This window comes from Galeopterus variegatus, unplaced genomic scaffold, assembly GCF_000696425.1.
Source record: "Galeopterus variegatus unplaced genomic scaffold, G_variegatus-3.0.2 Scaffold3517, whole genome shotgun sequence".
In the NCBI taxonomy this organism is placed as follows: Eukaryota; Metazoa; Chordata; class Mammalia; order Dermoptera; family Cynocephalidae; genus Galeopterus; species Galeopterus variegatus.
In genome coordinates, this window is record NW_007729628.1 from 176152 (window position 1) to 196089 (window position 19938).

Genomic DNA, 19938 nt, shown 5'->3' on the forward strand with positions numbered 1-19938 from the left:
TATGAACTTTTTTTTTTTTTTTCCCTTTTTGTCTTTCTTCGTGACCAGCAACAGATCGCAACCCTCAGTGTCACGCCCGTACCGGACCGGGACCAGCAACGGGATTGCAACCCTCGGCACCGCGCCCGCACCTTGCTCAGCCAGTGAGCGGCCGGTCTGTATGTGGGATCCGAACCCTTCTCCCAAGCGGCACACTGCAGCAGTGCGCCACCGGGCCGGCCCTTTCATGAACTTTTTGAAATACCCTTGTATACACATAAATATACATCATGTCAGATGGTGATGAGTGTATCCAAAAATAAGGTAGGGTAAGGGGACAGGAGCACTAAAGGAATGCTGTTGATATAGTGATAGACATCTAGATTTCTTCAGTCTGGAAAGATCCCCAAGATAAGGAGACATGTGAACAGAGACCTGAACAAAGGGAGGAAACAAGCCTGCAGATATGAGGGGTGGGGTGGTGGAGAAACATGCTCCTGGCAGTGAGAACAGCAGGTGCAAAGGCCCCGAGGCAGACTCATGCTCGGGGTGGTGAGCATTCTGTAAGGAGGCTGATGTGGCTGGTGCAGGGAAAAGGGGGAGAAGGGAAGGGCATGAGATAAGGAATTTGGTTGGAAGCCAGATACTGAAGCATCTCGTAGGCCAGGGTTGGGACATTGGGTTTTACTCAGAATGAGAGGAAAAGACACTGCAGGAATTTGAACAGGGAGGGCTGACACCACCTGACCTAGATTCTGAAGGGATCTCTCTGCGTACAGTGTGGAGAACAGACTGGTAGGAGGTGATGGTGGAAGAAGGTGGCTTGGCCTGGGACGGGAGTGGTAGGGGTGGTGACAAGGGATCAGATTCTGGATCTATTTCTAAAGTGGAGCCAACAGGATTTGCTAGTGGATGATTTTTAATCCCACCCCCCAACCTTCAAGGAGAGGAGAGGGACTGACGGTTATGTTGATCACTAGTGGCCAATGATTTAATCAATCACGCCTATGTAATGAAGCCTCCATAAAAACCCGAAAGGCCTGTGTTTGGAGAGCTTCTGGATAGCTGAACACCTGGAGTTTCCTGGAGGGTGGTATGCCAGGGACGGCACGGAAGCTTCATGTCCCTTGCCCCATACCTCACTCTATGCATCTATATCCTTTGTGATATCATTTTGAATAAACCAGTAAACATGAAAAAGTTAAATAAATAAATAAATAAAGTCAAAATTAGGACTTAGAGCTCCTGATTTTGTGTGTCGAAGAGCACTCCATATCACCCCGGAGAGCCCTGTGCCTTTTCCTTAATCACCTGCAACCCCATGAAAACAAGGTCATGGCTGAACATGTGGCTTTTGACAGGAAAAACTTTAAGGTACTCGTTGCTGTTCTCAGAAGAATGAAATCAATTTATCACTGCTAAAAAACCAAAGCCCTACAAACTTCTAAAGCTGTATAACTTCTTGTTGATTTAAGCCAGATATGTAAGTCACTTGGCTCAGCCCAGTTTCAGTGGCCTTGGCTTCCTTTAATGACCACTTTTCCTTTTTGTTCCTAATAGCTTGAATAACAATGGAACCTTCCCATTGTCCCTGCTCCCAGCTTCTTTCCTGCATAGTTGAGGTGGGGAGGAAGGGACAGGGGAAAGGTGGGAGAGTCATTCAAAAGAAAACCCTATTTTGGTGTGGAAAGCTCTGTTTCCGGCTTCACTGAAACTGTTCTGGTTCCCACAAGGAGAAATCTCTTTGTGCAAGAAACTCTTGGTAACCATTCTTTGCCTCATGTCCTAGAAGCTTTGAAGTCCTAAGGGCTCATTCTTAGGAAGGCAGATCTCTATGTCACTTACCAGCAACAAGTTGGGCAAAGTCTCCTGGTCCTTGCAAGTCAGATGTTTATGCATTTTGACTCCCTCCATTCTGAGGACACAAATATTTTGGTACTGGAGAAAGGAGCAGACTGAGGGATGGAAAGGAACAAGGGACCCCTAGAGGAAGGTGAGGGGCTCAGCTTCTCCCCTCATCTCTGTAGAGCTCGGATACCCTTAGCGTGTTTAAAGCCACAGCCGTGTGAGGTCAAGTTTTTTGAGCAGAAATGACCTCTACGTCAGTCGTGGCTTTGATAGGACTTCAGCAAAGGGCTTGGCCAAGGCCACAGCTCACTGGATCACAGTGCCACACTGAAAAACAAAACCCTTCAGGCTCAGTACATTTTACTGCAAAGAGAAGTGGCAGGATTTGGTTTAACTGGCTATGTGTTGGTTGGACAGGTTATGTGATGGAATGTTCTTGAATCAGATAGGCACCATATGGTCCAGCAGAGATGGGTGACATTTACCCAGTTTGTGGGTTACCACATATGTTGCCCAGTGCAGAGGGGCACTTAATAGGATGACAGTGAAGAGGTAGAACAAGAATTACCGATGGCTGAATGGGATTCCAGTCATGGGCCAGCGTCTTTTGAGTTGTATATCCTTTTGATGTAAGGGATCTGTGTTCAAAGACCAGGGATGGACTGTGATACTGTGAAAATAGATATTTGGTCTTTATCCCCATCTCTTGACGTACAACTCCTAAAATCCTTAGAATCTCCAAAGCGATGACTCTTTTCACATGCTAATGATGTCTGGCAGCCCGAGGTAACTTCAGGCTGGGGACCACCGGTCACAGGTCACAGGAAAGGCCAAGATGAGATTTTTAATCCCACCCCCCAACCTTCAAGGAGAGGAGAGGGACTGACGGTTATGTTGATCACTAGTGGCCAATGATTTAATCAATCACGCCTATGTAATGAAGCCTCCATAAAAACCCGAAAGGCCTGTGTTTGGAGAGCTTCTGGATAGCTGAACACCTGGAGTTTCCTGGAGGGTGGTATGCCAGGGACGGCACGGAAGCTTCATGTCCCTTGCCCCATACCTCACTCTATGCATCTATATCCTTTGTGATATCATTTTGAATAAACCAGTAAACATGAAAAAGTTAAATAAATAAATAAAGTCAAAATTAGGACTTAGAGCTCCTGATTTTGTGTGTCGAAGAGCACTCCATATCACCCCGGAGAGCCCTGTGCCTTTTCCTTAATCACCTGCAACCCCATGAAAACAAGGTCATGGCTGAACATGTGGCTTTTGACAGGAAAAACTTTAAGGTACTCGTTGCTGTTCTCAGAAGAATGAAATCAATTTATCACTGCTAAAAAACCAAAGCCCTACAAACTTCTAAAGCTGTATAACTTCTTGTTGATTTAAGCCAGATATGTAAGTCACTTGGCTCAGCCCAGTTTCAGTGGCCTTGGCTTCCTTTAATGACCACTTTTCCTTTTTGTTCCTAATAGCTTGAATAACAATGGAACCTTCCCATTGTCCCTGCTCCCAGCTTCTTTCCTGCATAGTTGAGGTGGGGAGGAAGGGACAGGGGAAAGGTGGGAGAGTCATTCAAAAGAAAACCCTATTTTGGTGTGGAAAGCTCTGTTTCCGGCTTCACTGAAACTGTTCTGGTTCCCACAAGGAGAAATCTCTTTGTGCAAGAAACTCTTGGTAACCATTCTTTGCCTCATGTCCTAGAAGCTTTGAAGTCCTAAGGGCTCATTCTTAGGAAGGCAGATCTCTATGTCACTTACCAGCAACAAGTTGGGCAAAGTCTCCTGGTCCTTGCAAGTCAGATGTTTATGCATTTTGACTCCCTCCATTCTGAGGACACAAATATTTTGGTACTGGAGAAAGGAGCAGACTGAGGGATGGAAAGGAACAAGGGACCCCTAGAGGAAGGTGAGGGGCTCAGCTTCTCCCCTCATCTCTGTAGAGCTCGGATACCCTTAGCGTGTTTAAAGCCACAGCCGTGTGAGGTCAAGTTTTTTGAGCAGAAATGACCTCTACGTCAGTCGTGGCTTTGATAGGACTTCAGCAAAGGGCTTGGCCAAGGCCACAGCTCACTGGATCACAGTGCCACACTGAAAAACAAAACCCTTCAGGCTCAGTACATTTTACTGCAAAGAGAAGTGGCAGGATTTGGTTTAACTGGCTATGTGTTGGTTGGACAGGTAAAGGGCTTGGCCAAGGCCACAGCTCACTGGATCACAGTGCCACACTGAAAAACAAAACCCTACAGGCTCAGTACATTTTACTGCAAAGAGAAGTGGCAGGATTTGGTTTAACTGGCTATGTGTTGGTTGGACAGGTTATGTGATGGAATGTTCTTGAATCAGATAGGCACCATATGGTCCAGCAGAGATGGGTGACATTTACCCAGTTTGTGGGTTACCACATATGTTGCCCAGTGCAGAGGGGCACTTAATAGGATGACAGTGAAGAGGTAGAACAAGCTTGATAAGACTATATAATGACCTTGCAAAGCGTGAAATGTAAATATTATACCAAACTCCATCTAATAAAATATTTAAAATTACCTAAATTTTTGCCCTTAACATTCAACAAGTACAAAAGACCATCTCCTATGGAGGAGCTAAAAATAAAGAATAGCAGTATACTTAGAAATAATGTTTATTTCCAAGTCTGGACTGCAAGGGAGTTGCAAATTTGCAGAGGATGGACCACTGTGCACTGTCTGTGGCTATAAAAACTCCTCATCATTGAGAAGGATGGACTCCCACAAATCCCATCTTTTAAAACAGAGAGGCCTTGGAGATTTTGTAGGCAGCAGAATGTTTTTTGGTGAAGCCATGAATGGTGTGACCATGACGGTGATTAATAAATGGTCCAGGTCTCCTCCCCTAATACCACTGAAAAGGATCTCCACATTCCAACTCTAGCCAGTTGTTGGAATAGTAATCCCAGGAAAACATTCCCTGAACTCATTTCTTCTGTGTTTGGAAAAAGAGGAATGCTTTGAACACACAATCAGCTTCTGCTGGGCTCCGCTAATAGCAGCTTCTCCAGATAGTCATAGAATGTGGCTAGAAAATCTATGTAGACTGGGGTTCCCTGGGCAGGAAGTGGGAAAGGGGAGAATGCTGTGACACAGTGGCTCCTTGGGGGGAGACCTTGTAACCTGGGTGTCTTCCACCGTGACTGAAAGGGCTGGGAAGCTAGCTGTAATACTCTCCTTGGTGGCCAGGTGACTAATCCAGGCACAAGTTCATTAACAGGAGGAGAGATGGGAGGAACAAAACTATTCAAGAGATTCAGGCCTTATCCATCTGGCTTACCATGATGAATATCGTCAGGAGGAAGATGCTCATTGACATGATGGAGAAGCTGTCCAGGAACCAGGTACACCAAATCACTGCATTGGAGACACCCTGATTTTTCAAGGTCTCCTTCAGTCTCAACTCCTTCTCCAAGACGATGCTCTTTACAGTCATGGAGACAGAGTAGATCCATGCCAGCACCATGAAGATAGGGAAACAGCGGTTCAGGATGATCATAAAACTAAAGCAAGAGGAGAGAAGCAGAATAGTAGAATGCCCTGTACCCAATAGAGGCAGAAAAATGTTTGTTGACTGAATGTGTTCAGAACACAGCCCAGATGGAGGGAAAGGAAAGCAGAAAAATCTCCACTGGGCATTCAATAGGCTGGAATCTTTTAATACATTCTACGTTTGCCCTGAAGCATTACTTTTCCTTTAGAGCAAGATGGTGGCATTCTGGTTAGCCCAGATGAATGCTCTCTAACTAAAATGTACAAATAAAATCACTCCATCTATGTCACACTGTGTAGACCTTCCCTGTAAAGCCTTGTGGGAAAAGATTGCAGACTTGATGATGTGGAATAGTTAAGTACGTGCTAACTGACACTGAAGCCCAAGAGAGTGGAGCACACCAAGGGGAACTGGCGGTGGTGAGATCAATAACTGGGTTGCCCAAGGGGGTCAATCAGCCCAGCACTGCCTGCCCTAGAAGGTCAAACCCTAGTTATGCTAGAAGAGGTACAAAGTGACTAATCAGTGTGGCACTTTCAGAAAACAACTGGTCCAGCAATAAATCAGTGATCCAATTGCCACTGACTCCACCAGCCATGCACAGGTGGAGGAGATCCCTGGATAGTCACTCCAACAAGCAGGATACATTTGATATACTGGAATTACTTTGCTGTGAACTTTACACATGTTTACCCTGTGATTGATATTCTAGTAAAGCCTTGGGATTACTATCTGTTGAAAACTGTTGGGTGTTGTCACAAGGAAGGGCCCAACTCTAGTGTGGGAGGGTTTCACCCAAGATGGCCCTCGGGAGAGAACCATCCATTCACACAGCATGCACTTCTCGGGCTGGTCATCAGAAGACTTGTTGCCTTCCCACACCCACCCCACTTCCCTGCTAGCCACTCCCATTCTGATCCCAAAAGTGAACCCCGGCTTTTGCCCTTGGCTCCACTTCCTATCTCTGCCTATTGTCCAAACCCAAACTAACTGCAGAACAGCCACTGTTATCTCTTCAGTCTTCTGTGGAGCTGAGACTGGAGAACCAATTGGACTAGAGTGTTGAGAGAGGGTTTCCTGTGTGCACACTGGGTTTTATTTTACTCTCTCTCCAGATGGCAATTTGACTTTTCCTTTCTTCAGGCTGTGCATGTTTCTCTTCTGCCTGAATGACACAGACCTGCACAAGTTCTATGGTGAACTTTCTAGTTATTTTTTTTCCCCCTAGGAGTTGAATCCTTAAGCCAATTGTAGGTCTCTAGTGCTGTCCTGGGAGCGTTTCTGACACCATCTGCCATGGTAAATGAGCCCTCTCAAACCCCTCTCCCTTTCTGTCCCTCTCTCTACCAACATCGCCTCACCCCCAGTCCATATTCAGCAAAGCACTGGCTGCTTGCTTAGCTTGCTACTTACCAAGAGATGTACACGCCTGCCTGGGGGTGGGGGTGGCCGGGGAGGGAGGGCCCAAGCTCATCCAACACATTCCTCTACTTTTCATTAAACATACATCACGGGAATGTTAATTAGGGAAGGAGCTGCATAATTCCAGAGCTCCTAGGAACCAGACCTACTTGTGATGCAGAGTCCGAATTTACTGATCTGGCAATCATTGGGCAAACGCTCTGACCAGAACCCTTTCATACACCAAACATACTACACAGAGGGAAATTTAAATAGCCTTTGTCCCTTCCCCCAACCTTGCTTCTCTTGCTTTAATTTTCACCTTCCCTTTCCCACCTACAACACCATCTCTTTCCTCTCTCCCACCACTTTACTGGCTCATCTGTCCCTGCTTGGAACCTGGAAGCAACAGGCTCCTTAGTCAGAGCTCCATTCTCCCCAGACTGGCCCCACTTCCTGGGGTTCTCTCCAAAGACACCGAAGCCTTGGGAGCACCCCCACCTCACCCCACGCCACCATAGCACCCCAGTAACTTCTCAGGGAAGAGGATCGGGAGTCTGGGACTTACGAGTCATCCACAAAGCAGGGGTATGGCATCTGCTGGAGATAGACTCCAACTGCAGCTTCAGCCCCAGCCTGGCTTCTTGTGATGCCCTGTTCAAGCATGTCCTGCAGATAGGCAAACCCTCCCCAGATGTATCGGAAATCTTCCACGGGATCAGCTCTGGGACCAGAGTCCCAGTACCTGAGAGGACACAGGAGGGAGGGACAAAGGACATGAATGGGAATGGACAGCTTGCTCATCTCACAAGCACAAGGCAACTTGGAACTCATGCTCTTGAGACTTTTCTCCTAAACATTTCCAAACTATCCAATCCTATTTTCTACTTCACAGTTTAAATCTCAGTTATGAATATTAGCCACAATGTGACTCTGTAGTTGCTTTCATTCAAGGACTCTATTTTGAGCTTTAGAAAATATCTTCTTTCCTCCTACTTAACTTAATTGTATTGATTTATAGATCAATTCCAGCCTCAACCCCTTACTCTGTACCGAATGTAATTTCCCACTGATTTTGGAGAAACCCAATGAGCCCTGCCTGAGATGTCACCTGTCTTTGATCTTGTTGGTTTTCTCCACCACGTCTATGTCCATCCGGATCTTGTACTTCACGTGGGGTGGTAGAGAGCTGGTCCAGGGATACATGTCAGGGAACACCACACCAGCCCAGAACCTGTTTTCCTCCAGCAGAGACAGGGCTCGATGGGTGAGCTGAACTTCATCATCGTAGCTTTCAAACTTATCCAGGATCAAGCACTGCAGGTAATCACAAAGGTCGAGAGAGTCTGAGGAGCATGAACCGCAAAGACTCAGCTGCACATAAAAAGGCAGAGGACAAGGGTTGCTGCCCCAGGAGATGGGTCAAATACAAGGAGACCTATAAACTTAGTGTTTGCTTAACTCTGGAGTCTGGTGTTCATTTTTCAATGTGTCTTGATAGAGGGGCACAAGGGGGCTTAGAAATGCTGACTTGCTCTTATCCCTGCAGAGCTAGTGAGAACTGCACTTTGCAGCTGTCCAAGGCTGTCCAAATATGCAAGTCCTCAAAATGACACAAACACTTGGGCTCTCACTCCCCAGCGTGGGGAGGCGAGGGAGTGGGGTCACACTGGACACAGACTGCTTTGAAGATCAGAAAGCCTGATGATAAAAGAGTTTTAAAGAGAGAAGGAAACATTCCTAGCATTGAACCTTCCTGGCTCTCTCCAAACACATGGGCTGACCAGCTGAGGGAAGAACACGGAGGAAGAAAGAAAATAACAGACAGCCAAAGTGACTTAGTCAGAGAAATCATTTCCAATTACAGTTTCATGACGAGTAATGCTGGTAGAAGAGGAATTTCTCCAATATGTCTCTTTTCTCCTCCTGGAAGAGGAAAATCATTATCCACAAAAGAGCAAAACTAAAAATTTTTAAAAATTTGAATACAAGGGACTGTCCACTTATATAGATTTGTTAAAGCATTTGTAATGTATTTGCATCTGGTATGTCTCTTTTCTCCTCCTGGAAGAGGAAAATCATTATCCACAAAAGAGCAAAACTAAAAACTTTTAAAAATTTGAATACAAGGGACTGTCCACTTATATAGATTTGTTAAAGCATTTGTAATGTATTTGCATCTGTTTTTTTGGCTTAACGTCTTGTTCCTTTAATAGACTAGGGGTATTTGTGTCGACGTTTCTTTCCTAGAATGTAACTCACAAGAGGTCAGATGGCCTTGTCTTGATTAATTTGTTTTCTGAATACTTATGAGAGTCTGCAATGTGCCAGAGCCTGCTTGGCTCCAGAGATACAAGGCGGAAAGATAAAATCTTTTCCTGAAAGAAACTCAAGACCTAATGAGGGAGATGGTTGGAGTAAACCAACCATCATAGTGTGGAATGATCAGGTTCTGATGAAACCAAGCCCACTGTGCTTGGGGAGCCCAGCGGAAGGAGGCTAAGTCTTCCTGGAGGGGTCAGGGAAGGCTACATGGAGGAAGAGGCTCCTGAGTAGGAGGAGGAGCAGCAATTAGCCAGAGAGGAAAGTGGGGGAAAAGTCAGCTCGGGTGCAGGAAACAGCAGGTGGGTGTCTGGGGACCTGCAAGAACAGAGCAGTAGTTCCCATCTGTGGCTGTGCTTTACACCACTGGGGAGCTTTAAAAAGACACCTACCCGTGCCAGGCCCCATGCCAGGCCCCATGCCAAACAGCTCAATCAGAATCTCAAGAGGGGTGGTAGGGCATCAGCATTTTGTAAAAATCTCCCCAGCTAGTTGCAAAACCAGAGAAGAGCATAGGCTGAACAGAGGTGAACGGTGAAAGTAAGAGATGAACACTAGAAAAAGCTGGATGGGGACTAGATTGATTGCCCTGCAGGGCTTGTTAGTGTGACCAACCCACTGAAGGGTTTCCCGGGACACACAGGGCATTTTGCAGGGCTTGTTACTGTGACCAACCCACTGAAGGGTTTCCCGGGACACACAGGGCATTTAGTGCTACAATCAGGAGAGTTCCAGTCAAACCCTAAAAAGCCATAAGGAGCCACTGTAGAGTTTTGAGTAGGGCTGCAGGGCTTGTTAGTGTGACCAACCCACTGAAGGGTTTCCCGGGACACACAGGGCATTTAGTGCTACAACCAGGAGAGTTCCAGTCAAACCCTAAAAAGCCATAAGGAGCCACTGTAGAGTTTTGAGTAGGGGTATGACATATGGACCAGACCATATTTCTGAAAGATCACTTGTAGGGGGGAGGGGGAAAAGCAGAAAGACTGGCTGTTGATGTAACGCAGGCTTTGAGGAACACATTCCCACAAAAAGCCTGTGAGTCACCTGGAACCCACATTTTACCCAAGAGGAAACTGAACTTGAGGAGACCCGTCTGAGGTCATGCAGACAGAAAGTGGCAGAGCCTGAATTCCCTCCCCACTTTCCAGCCCTAGGCCCAGATTTCTTCCTGTCATATCAGGTACTGGCAGAGCCTTCCACGTGTTCACTACTGTCTTCTAAGAGGGATTATTATTTATCCTCACTTTGCAACCCAGGAAACTTAGGCTCAAAGAGGCCAAGTAACTTCCCCAAGGCGGTAGAGACCCAGATATTTGGTTCCGCAACTATTGCCAGGAGAAATAAGAAACAGAGAGGAGGAATCGTGAGGACCTGATCAGAAAACCAAACTCTACCACACTGGCAAGAAGCAGGCAAACCCAGCTCATTCACCAAAAACCCCTCACTCCAGATCCCACCTCATGGCATCAGAGCTTGAACCAGAAGCCTCTTATTGCAGGGCTGTACTTGAACAACGAGGTGTTGCAAACCCTCCCTGCTTGGGCCTTTTGAACTAAACTCAGGCTCCCGCCTCAGGCTATACTCGCTGGGAGCGGGTCCCCTGGAATGTTCTCACTGGTCTAGATAAAAAGAAAGAAAACAAAGGAAGCTGTTAGCTTTCCAGCTGATGTGATCAAGAGAAACACAGGTACATGAAAACTCTAGAGGACCAAGGCTTAAGTGACACCATACCAAGAAGATAACTATTTTAAAAGGAATGGGATTGGCATTTCTTTAAGAAATACGGGTAAGTGTAGTCACACATCATGGAGTTAAGGGAAATGGAGAATTTCCTTTAGTCAGGAATTTTCTCGAAAACAAGCACTGCCAGTCTAACATTGGCCAATCCTTAAATGAGATGAAGGACTTTAGTATGTCATACACCAAAGGTTCTCAATAAATGTTTGTTTCTTCTAAACAGAAATAATGTAAGGTTTGCTATTTTATACATAGTTTTTGGACTCTTATCACAGTTGGAGACCAAGGGCCTGACAGCCAGGGTTTGTCAGTACTTAAGCCAACAACACTGCACGGGGACCGAGAACTGACAGTCTGCCGCTTGGGCAGGGCGGCTTCAGAACCGAACTGCTAGAGCACATTAAACAAAATACACACTAAGCTGGCTTTAGGAAGACCTTCATGTTCTACATTATGAGTAATAAAATAACTCATTTTTATCAGTTTGTCGAATTTAGAACAACATATATAGAATTTTAGTATTGGTAATTAGAGTGAAACTGAAATTAAATTTCTAAAATGAAAAACAAAATTATTTTGGGAGATAAAAGTTCTTTGCACGTCACATAGTGACAAAGACATAGAATGTTCTACCAATTAACTTGGAATCACAGGGCATCTGGACAGAGTCTTAGAGGTCTTGTGGTGTTTCGTTGCTTCACTAGTGGAGAAGCAGGGTTCAGAGGAGCAGCGGGCCTTGTCCAACACAGGGAAGAAGCAGAATCTGATCGATGTCTGCAGGGAGGTGCTGTTCCCCACCGGTTACTCTGAGAGTGAGCCACCCTCCAACCACAAAGTTGGGGCACAGCATTACCAAATGAGGTCCCCTGCCCTAGAGCAGCACTGTTCAGTAGCAACGACGGAATTGTTCTATACTTGCCCTGTCCAATATGGTAACCAGTAACCACAAATGGCTATTGAGCACTTGAAATGTGGCTGATGCATCTGAAGCATTGAATTTTTAATTTTAATTAATTAAAATATAAACAGCCACACGTGGCTGCTGGTTACTGTTTTGGTCAGCACAGCTCTAGAGACAGCTGGTTCCTTGAGGTCAGGAGACATATCTTGTTCATTTTGGTCTCTGGAATAGTATTTTCTCATGGTAGGGACTCCACAAGTATTTACTGACTGAAATTTAAAGTTCTGAATGCTACTAGGAGTATAGCTTTACTACCATATGTTTTGAACATAATTCTATGCATGTTGGATTCACAGGATAAACTAGGAGAAATTCACGAAAACTAATTTTTCTTATGATGTTAATGAGAGTATAACTCTTTGAAACAAACAAACGAAAAAACCCAATAAAAACAAACACATTTTAATACGTGATTTACAGAGCTATGCAGCCCATTCTCTTTGAACTGTCCTTTCATGTCTTAAGGGGAACTCTACACTGGAATAAGCAGCTGATGTTTTCAGTGACATTGTTGACTCCCAAGATGACGTGGGCCCCATCCTGCTGGTTTGCCAGGCAGCTAATTCATAGTCATGTTTCCTGATTCATCCCCCTAGATTGGTACCCTGATACTCTTAAACGGTTCTCAAACACGTCTATGCTGAAACATCTAATCCATTTTCAAAGTTGGTTTGTTTCTTCATCTTGGAAAGTGGTATAGCATAGTGTTTAAGGGTCAGACGGACCTGAATGCCATCCTGCTTGCTATTTCTTAACTGTGTGGCCTCTGTTTCCCTTACTGTCAAGGTGAGATACACCCTACCTCATAGGTTTGCTCTTAGGATCACATGAGACGGTGTTTGCGAAGGGCTCACCAAGTGCCTCACTCTAAGAAGAAAATCTGATGCTTACAGAAGGCTTACTGACTACGTGCCTAAAGCTGGTCTGAGGGCTTTGCTTGTATTAACCCCACTTTATCCTCAAAACCCTGTGAGGTCAGTTCCTACTATCACTACAAGTTCACTTACGAGGCGCAATGAGATAAAATAAACTTCCTCTGGATAGAGTCTGTGTTGTTAACCACTATAGTATACTAAACTGTCTCATAAATAATGAGGACTCAATAAGTACCATTTTATTACTGTTTTTGCAAAATATCTTGTACGTCAACAGAGTCAAGTGACTTTTAAGCCCCCGCCAGGTTACCTTTTATTCATGACAGCTATTTACCGGGGGGAGGAAGGCAGTTATTTTCCTTAAATAATGGTATCTGGGAACACAACCCATCTTGAGCAGATCCACAGCATCTCACCTGGTTAGAATAATGCTACAAACTTCTGGTTTTTTGGCAGCTGGCAGGTACAGGGATCTGAACTTGTGACCTTGGTGTTGTAAGTCTGTGCACACAACCCATCTTGAGCAGATCCACAGCATCTCACCTGGTTAGAATAATGCTACAAACTTCTGTTTTTTTGGCAGCTGGCAGGTACAGGGATCTGAACTTGTGACCTTGGTGTTGTAAGTCTGTGCTTTATCCAACTAAGCTAAGTGGCCAGCCCTAGAACAATGCTATAGACAGAAGCCAAAGCCCATGTCCCACCCGGGCAACCTGGGTAGTGGTGGTGGTGGGTCCCACTCCACTGGTGTATACTAGCTGCTCATTAGCCATTAGGTGAAAGTCAGATGACTCTGCCCAGAGTAAGTTCTTATAAAGATAATGCAGAATGCCATTGTCACCAAATTTTCCTGAGGTCAAGGCAGAGCAACTGTGGAAACTGGTTCAAACATGAGCCAGAAGTCCCTAGGTCATCTTCTGAGCTGTGACTCATGCTGTATCTCATGAGGAGGCCACCCGCCTCACAGCAAATGACCTTATTCCCTGTTGGTACTTGCTTGGGTCCCTGAAGTTAAAATCCTGGCTAACGGGCATGTATATTAGTGGGCGTATGTGCGTGAGTATGTTTGGGAGGCAGGGATGAATGATTAAAACCTCAGCAGAGGTCCTTGATTTTGATATATTTGGTCTAGTCTGATTAGCTTGTAAGTTGGAATACAGTAGGTTCTAATGAGGCCAAGGCCACGGAGTCTATCTCTGCAAGCTCTCTGGCTCTATGCAGAGGGGACCTGTGCAGTCACGGATGTTAGAGAAGAATGTAGGTAGCCAAGGACGGGCCAGTGTAAGGGGCTCAACATAGAGCTAGCACTGCCATCAGGGAAAGAATTCAAAAGGCATCTTTGGTGAATAAAAGGAAGTGTCTTATGGCCTCAGAGGCAGATTCTAGGCAAATGCTGCAGCCAGAGTTCAGAATCTCAGTAAGAACCGTTATAATGCCCTATGACAGCCGATGGCAATAAAGCAAGAAAAGGGGTTTCCTCGTCCCCTTCACTTCCCACCTGCTGCGGCCGAACCCAGGTGGCAGGACTACCACTATTTGAAGTCCACACGAGTCTTACAGTTCCTTGCCGGTTGTTTGCTGGCCCTCACCAGGAAGCAGGGTTCACCCTGGCGGAAGAGGTTCGAGTCTCTCCAGCGCAGGCAGCTGTGTGCAGGACCTCTGGAAAATGCGGTCATTTGTTTACACAGCTAAGTCAGACACTACCTCGGGGGGAGAAGCCGCAGCAGCAGCGGGCTTCCTTCTTCCACCACGACCTCTGTGTCTCTAACTCAAACACGTGAAGTAACGGATACATTAAATGATCTATTAGGTGGGAAACAATGTCCAGTGGAGGCAAAGAAAGAAGGAAAAATCTCCCCTTTTGTTTGAACTTGATAATCAAGGAGCACTGGCACCTTGTGCTGACTCTGTGGCATAAGTGGCCGTATTTTGACTAATACACCCAGGAAGTGTCAGGGGTGAGGTCTTCAGAGAAAAGGGAGGTGCTGCACCCTTAGAGATGTTGGTTCTATAATCCTGCCTCTCACGTCTTTAACTTCCAAGCTCAGGCTGAGAACAAAGCGGGGGACGAATGCCACTGGAGGCCTCAAGTGGTCCTGCTGGTGCTAATACAGACACCTGGGGTTCCTTTTGAAAAATGCCAGTGGATGTGGGCACACATCCCAGAGCGAATTTCCTGCAGATCTAAACTGTAGCATTCAAGATTTATTTCCCACTACATGGAAAAAGCCAGTGGATAAAATAGCCTTGGGCTGTTTGAGTTGGTTGGGATAGTGAGTTAAAGGCTAAAGGGTGGCAGTAAATTTTATCTTGCACATCGGGCACTGTGAACAGACATCTGAAACTCTCACCCACAGGGCGCGAGGAAACGTGCCACGACTGGAAAACAAAGGGACAGGAAACGCAGACTTCTTAAAAAATGTCCATTTCTAAAATAAATAAATACAATAATGAAAAAAATAAAAGGTCAAGTTGGAGCACAGGATTCACATTGGGGCAAGGCCACCAGGTAGTAATGCTTGCAGTCTACTTGGGTCCAAAGGAAGACATAATCACCTGGCTGACAACTGCGGAGCACTTTAGCTGTCAAAGTTTCTGGTTTAATCATTCGAACAACTCTGGGAGGTGGGTGCTACTATATTCAAAACATTTGATAAGCAACAGAGCTGGGCACTGACCGATCAGACCACATTCTGGTTGCAAACACCCGGCTCAGCCACACCAGTGAACGCCACCTCAACTGCAGCTCGGGTTATCACCCTCATTTTTCAGGCAGTGGAGCAATGATGTTGCCCGTAGTCACAGAGCTCATAAATAGCTCTAGAGATGATGTCCTGTCGCCCACAGGAGGAAGCTTCCTCAAGCCACGCTGACTGACTCCAGACACCACCGCTGTTCCCCTGAGGCTACATCCACACCTCTGCCTAGAGCATCTGCCTCCCCTGAACTTGCCTTGCAGGGTCACACCACTTCACTTGGCTTATACTCTTCCTTCTGCCTGAAATTGTCTTTCTGCCTTGCTTAGCTGGCAAATTCAAGCTTTAGGGCCCAGCACAAATGTTATTTTCAGCTTTAATTTGGCATTTATGGGGGTCTATTTTATGCCACTACAGTTCCACGCAAGTAAGTTGAAAAGTCAAAAAGATAAATAAGACAGAATTTTGGCTCTTAAAGGGTTCAGGTTCGTGGAGGGGCGAGGCAGTTGAACAAAGCAAGCTCAGGGAGTATGGTAGAGAGAATATGGTGCACAGAGGAAGGCCAGACGCACAGGGTCTGAGTCCTGAAGCATGGATATGGGTGTTGACCAGTCAGGCGAGGAGGGAGAGGAGGGAAAGGCCCAGCTGCATGACGTGGGAGGTCTGGGGCATCCCATATAAAGTGGAAGAGTCATGAAGGAGCTGCACTGAGAAGGACTTCACCTTCACAATAGTGAGGGGTCACCGAGCAGCTGCAGGCAGTCTGCAGGGTGAGCCTGGGGTTTTAGAAAGATCTCGCTGGAAGCACTGTGGGAGTTGAATAGAAACAGCAAGAGACTGGAGGCCTCGTGAGGAGAGCCAGGTCAGCCTTCTGTAAACAGAGGCCACGGGTGGAGGGGGAGAGGAAGGAGGGATCTCAGAGATAATTTGTAGGAAGAAGTGAGAGTACTTGGAGGACTGTGGCGTTTTGAGTTTGGATTTGTGCAACCTGTTTCTACTCCAACAGATTGAATTATTGTTCTACCAGTCCTCTGAGATACCACTACTATGGCATTATTTAGTGACATGCTTCTCTCTCCTAGAATGTAAGCTTCTAGGGGTGAAGGGTAAACAGCGTTTATTCAGACATTGGAGTTCAATACATGCAAATATAAGAATGACTGAACAAACTCAAATCTTTTTGGTTTTCTACTCCAAGCTAGTTATTTTCAAGCAGAAAAGACCCCACCAGAATAGTGCCTATTATTCTGAATATTACAAAATAATTGCTACCTTCATTGGACTTATTATATAATTTATCCAAACAATGCTGACTGAGCCCCCTATTAATGTGCCCTGAATATTATAGGGGAAAGAACTATCTCATAAAGTGAGACAGATCTGCATTAGAATTCTGAATGACCCCACAGAATTAGAATTCTTTGGTACATTAGGCAGTCAACCTCTTTGAGACTCTTTTTAATTTTATAAAATGACAACAATTATGGCTGTTGGGCAGGTAGTTAGAAGTGTTGCATGAGATGACATGAAAAAGTGCCCAACATTGTGGCTGGCTCATAGCACATTCAATACAAGTTCCTTCCCCTTACCCATGACCTCAGTCCACCTGCTGCCTGTGTTTTCCTTCCTCGGCGCAGTTATATGTTTCTGAGAGACTCAAGAGACATAAAATAAGGTCATTGTCTGTGAGTTGCTTAGATTCTAGGTTCATGGTCCTTGAAATAATATTGCTCTTGTGGTGTAGACTTCTGTACTCTTCCTAACTCTCCCTGGTTTCTCCCTAGCCTTCCAATGAATATCTGGAGTCAATGAAATGACAGAAGAATTCAATAGGACAGATAATCCACAAATATCTATGCATCTGATTCTAAAGTGCATTACGTGATCAGCAGCTTTATTATCCTAATCCTATGTTTTCTTAGGCCAGTCTGGAAAATACGTTCTCTGAGCATTTTGGTTGGGTGGTGGTGGCAGGTGGTCAAGAGCATGCAAGATACAGAGAAAAAGTAGTCCAAAACAATCTGGCTACTGATAATTCATCAACAGGATAATCACCATATAGATAATAAAGAGTTATGAAAATATACTGACCATGTTGACATCAGAAGAAGAAGCAGTTAATGAGTACATGTGCTTTCAAGACTTAGAGAAAGGTAGTTGTTACTGGTTAAAAATATAGTTTTATGCCTTAATCAGAGGTATTTTCATATTAAAGTTTGGCCTTATTCAGCTTCCTGATGTGAAATTCAAGACCTGAAATTCAAATATACTCTGAAATTAAATATACTGTGACCCTAAATAGTATTTCATCTGTGCCAGGCCTAACCATTTGCTCAACAAAGGAATCAAAGGGGTATGGTGTGTATGTTTGTTTTAACTAAAGCGTAATCAGAGGAATAATTTGTCAATTTTCTAATTGGGCTTTTCTCCAGAAGCAAAGTTTAGGCAAAGAAAGACATGTAAATGATGCACATAAACGTAGGTACGTACCAGTTTAAGATATTTACCTATATGAGGACTTGTTTGCCCTCAGTCTCCTTAGATTTGGAGAAAAGGGTAATTGGAAGGCCCATGAAAATTAATCTCTCCACATGTGAGAGATGTGAGGCCCCCAAAATGTCACCATTGTCCCTGTCCCTAGTCCACTGCCCACCTTCTAACCGGAAGGGCTGACTTTCATTTTCTTCTCTATTTTTCTCCTCTAAGGGAAGGGGATCAGAGGAAAGACAGGACATAGTCACAGGATAAATGAGATTGTAGAAGCCCCTAATTGAGGAGGTGGTCTGGAGACAAGAGTAGTTCCAGAGCCACCGGACTATCATCCACAGAAGTGCCAGAATGGCACCCAGAGCCATCCTCCTGGGCTTTAGGAATGATCTGACACAATCCTGGCTCTAAGCCAATGCACTAAGGTCCACATGAGGAGTAGCTTTACAGTCCCTGGTGAATGTCTACACAAAGTGTTTGAACCGGAGGAAAAGGCACATTCCTCGCTTGGTTGGTGGTTCAGGGGCAGACATCATGTGGTCATAGCAGTGGCTGCCACGCGTGGAATGTCTCCACCACGAGCCCAGCACGCCCTCATCTCACCCTCACAGCACCCAGAAGGGAGGGCACAACTTCCCCACCCGACAGACAGGACCCGGGTGTGCCAAGTGCTCAAGCACCCCTCTCAGTTTGTTCTCAACAACAGCCCTGAGGTCCTTTGTATTATTATTCATATTTTCGTGGATAAAATAACCTTCTCAAAGTGACACAGCTGACTGGAAGCAGGAATCCTGGTCCATTTGTCCTCACAGGACAGGTGACAAGCTCCCACAGGCAGCAGCCTAACCTCGGCCATACAGGTGATCCCCCAGGCAGAGTCAGGGGGATGGGATATCCCGAGGTTATTCAATGGGATGTTCAATAACGAGGCCTCACCCTAAGCCGGAAGGAAGGAGTTTTAGCCCTCCTGTTAATTGAAGAGAAAACCTTGATCCCCCAGGCAGAGTCAGGGGGATGGGATATCCCGAGGTTATTCAATGGGATGTTCAATAACAAGGCCTCACCCTAAGCCGGAAGGAAGGAGTTTTAGCCCTCCTGTTAATTGAAGAGAAAACCTATTGAATCACTCCCATTTCCTATAATGACAAAAGGCTCAAAGGTTTGCTCTTAGTTCTCAGAGCTTCTATTATTTTCCAGTGTCAAATCAAGTGCCATATTGACCTGAGGAGGCATAATTTTCATTTTAGAGAGTGTTTTTGCTTAATTTTCCTTACATGATTTTTTTTTTCTTTTTTGGAATAGGCAGGGAGTCAGGCACGGAGGCTGGCCAAGGAGGAAGTTTTCAAACCTCTTTAGTGCAAGTCCTATTGAAAAAGAGAGCCTGAGGCTGGCCCTGAACAGGCCCTTGAAGTACCCTCTTGCTTCCCTAGCCTGAAGAGACCTTTAGAGCCATCAGAGAAGGGTTTTCACGGCCAGTCTGCTACTGAGTGACACTCAGGGTGGGTCGTGGGGGATTTTCAAGGCTCCTCCAGACTTCCCAAAACACAAGAACAAAAACAGAAAAATCCAGTAACTTGTTCTTCCTCACTGCACGTTTCCATCCTACCACGTTCTCCTTTCAGTTCATTACCCCCTTGCCTTCCTCCTCTCCCACGGGAAGGGCATCCTCATACCTGCTGGGCTTCTGCCACCATCAAAACCCCTCTTAGGAATCCCTGGCAGAGGCCACTGACCTCTGGCCACAGTGGCCTTTGCTTAGAGGCCCTCAGGAAGTCCTGCTGGGCGAGGCAGGATGTGATTAGCAGCTTCACGATCCCTGGAGGAGCACCAGCTTGGTGGCTGGGACTGATTTAGATGAGGCACAAATGCCACTTCTCAGCCTAAGCAACATTTTTTTGTTTGTACAGTTGTTTCTTAGTATCCGTGGGGGATGCTCAAGTCCCTGATATAAAGTGGTGCAGTATTTGCATATAACCTATGCACATCCTCCTGTATAATTTTTTTTTTTTCCTTTTTGTCTTTTTTCGTGCCCGGCAATGGATTGCAACCCTCAGTGTCGTGCCCGTACCGGACCGGGACCGGCCACGGGATCGCAACCCTCGGTG

The 19938-nt window shown here is 45.7% G+C and overlaps 1 protein-coding gene across 1 annotated transcript in view; it reads right to left on the reverse strand.

Annotated features, from left to right (window-relative positions):
* The window catches only part of ABCA4 (ATP-binding cassette, sub-family A (ABC1), member 4), a gene marked incomplete at its 5' end in the record, with an annotated part of 119813 nt that overhangs the window by 66878 nt on the left and 32997 nt on the right, over positions 1–19938 (reverse strand). The window contains 3 exons of the mRNA XM_008585325.1: positions 5139–5361; positions 7321–7497; positions 7864–8069. Coding sequence (XP_008583547.1) covers positions 5139–5361; positions 7321–7497; positions 7864–8069 — 606 coding nt within the window. The remainder of the gene's footprint in view (positions 1–5138; positions 5362–7320; positions 7498–7863; positions 8070–19938) is intronic.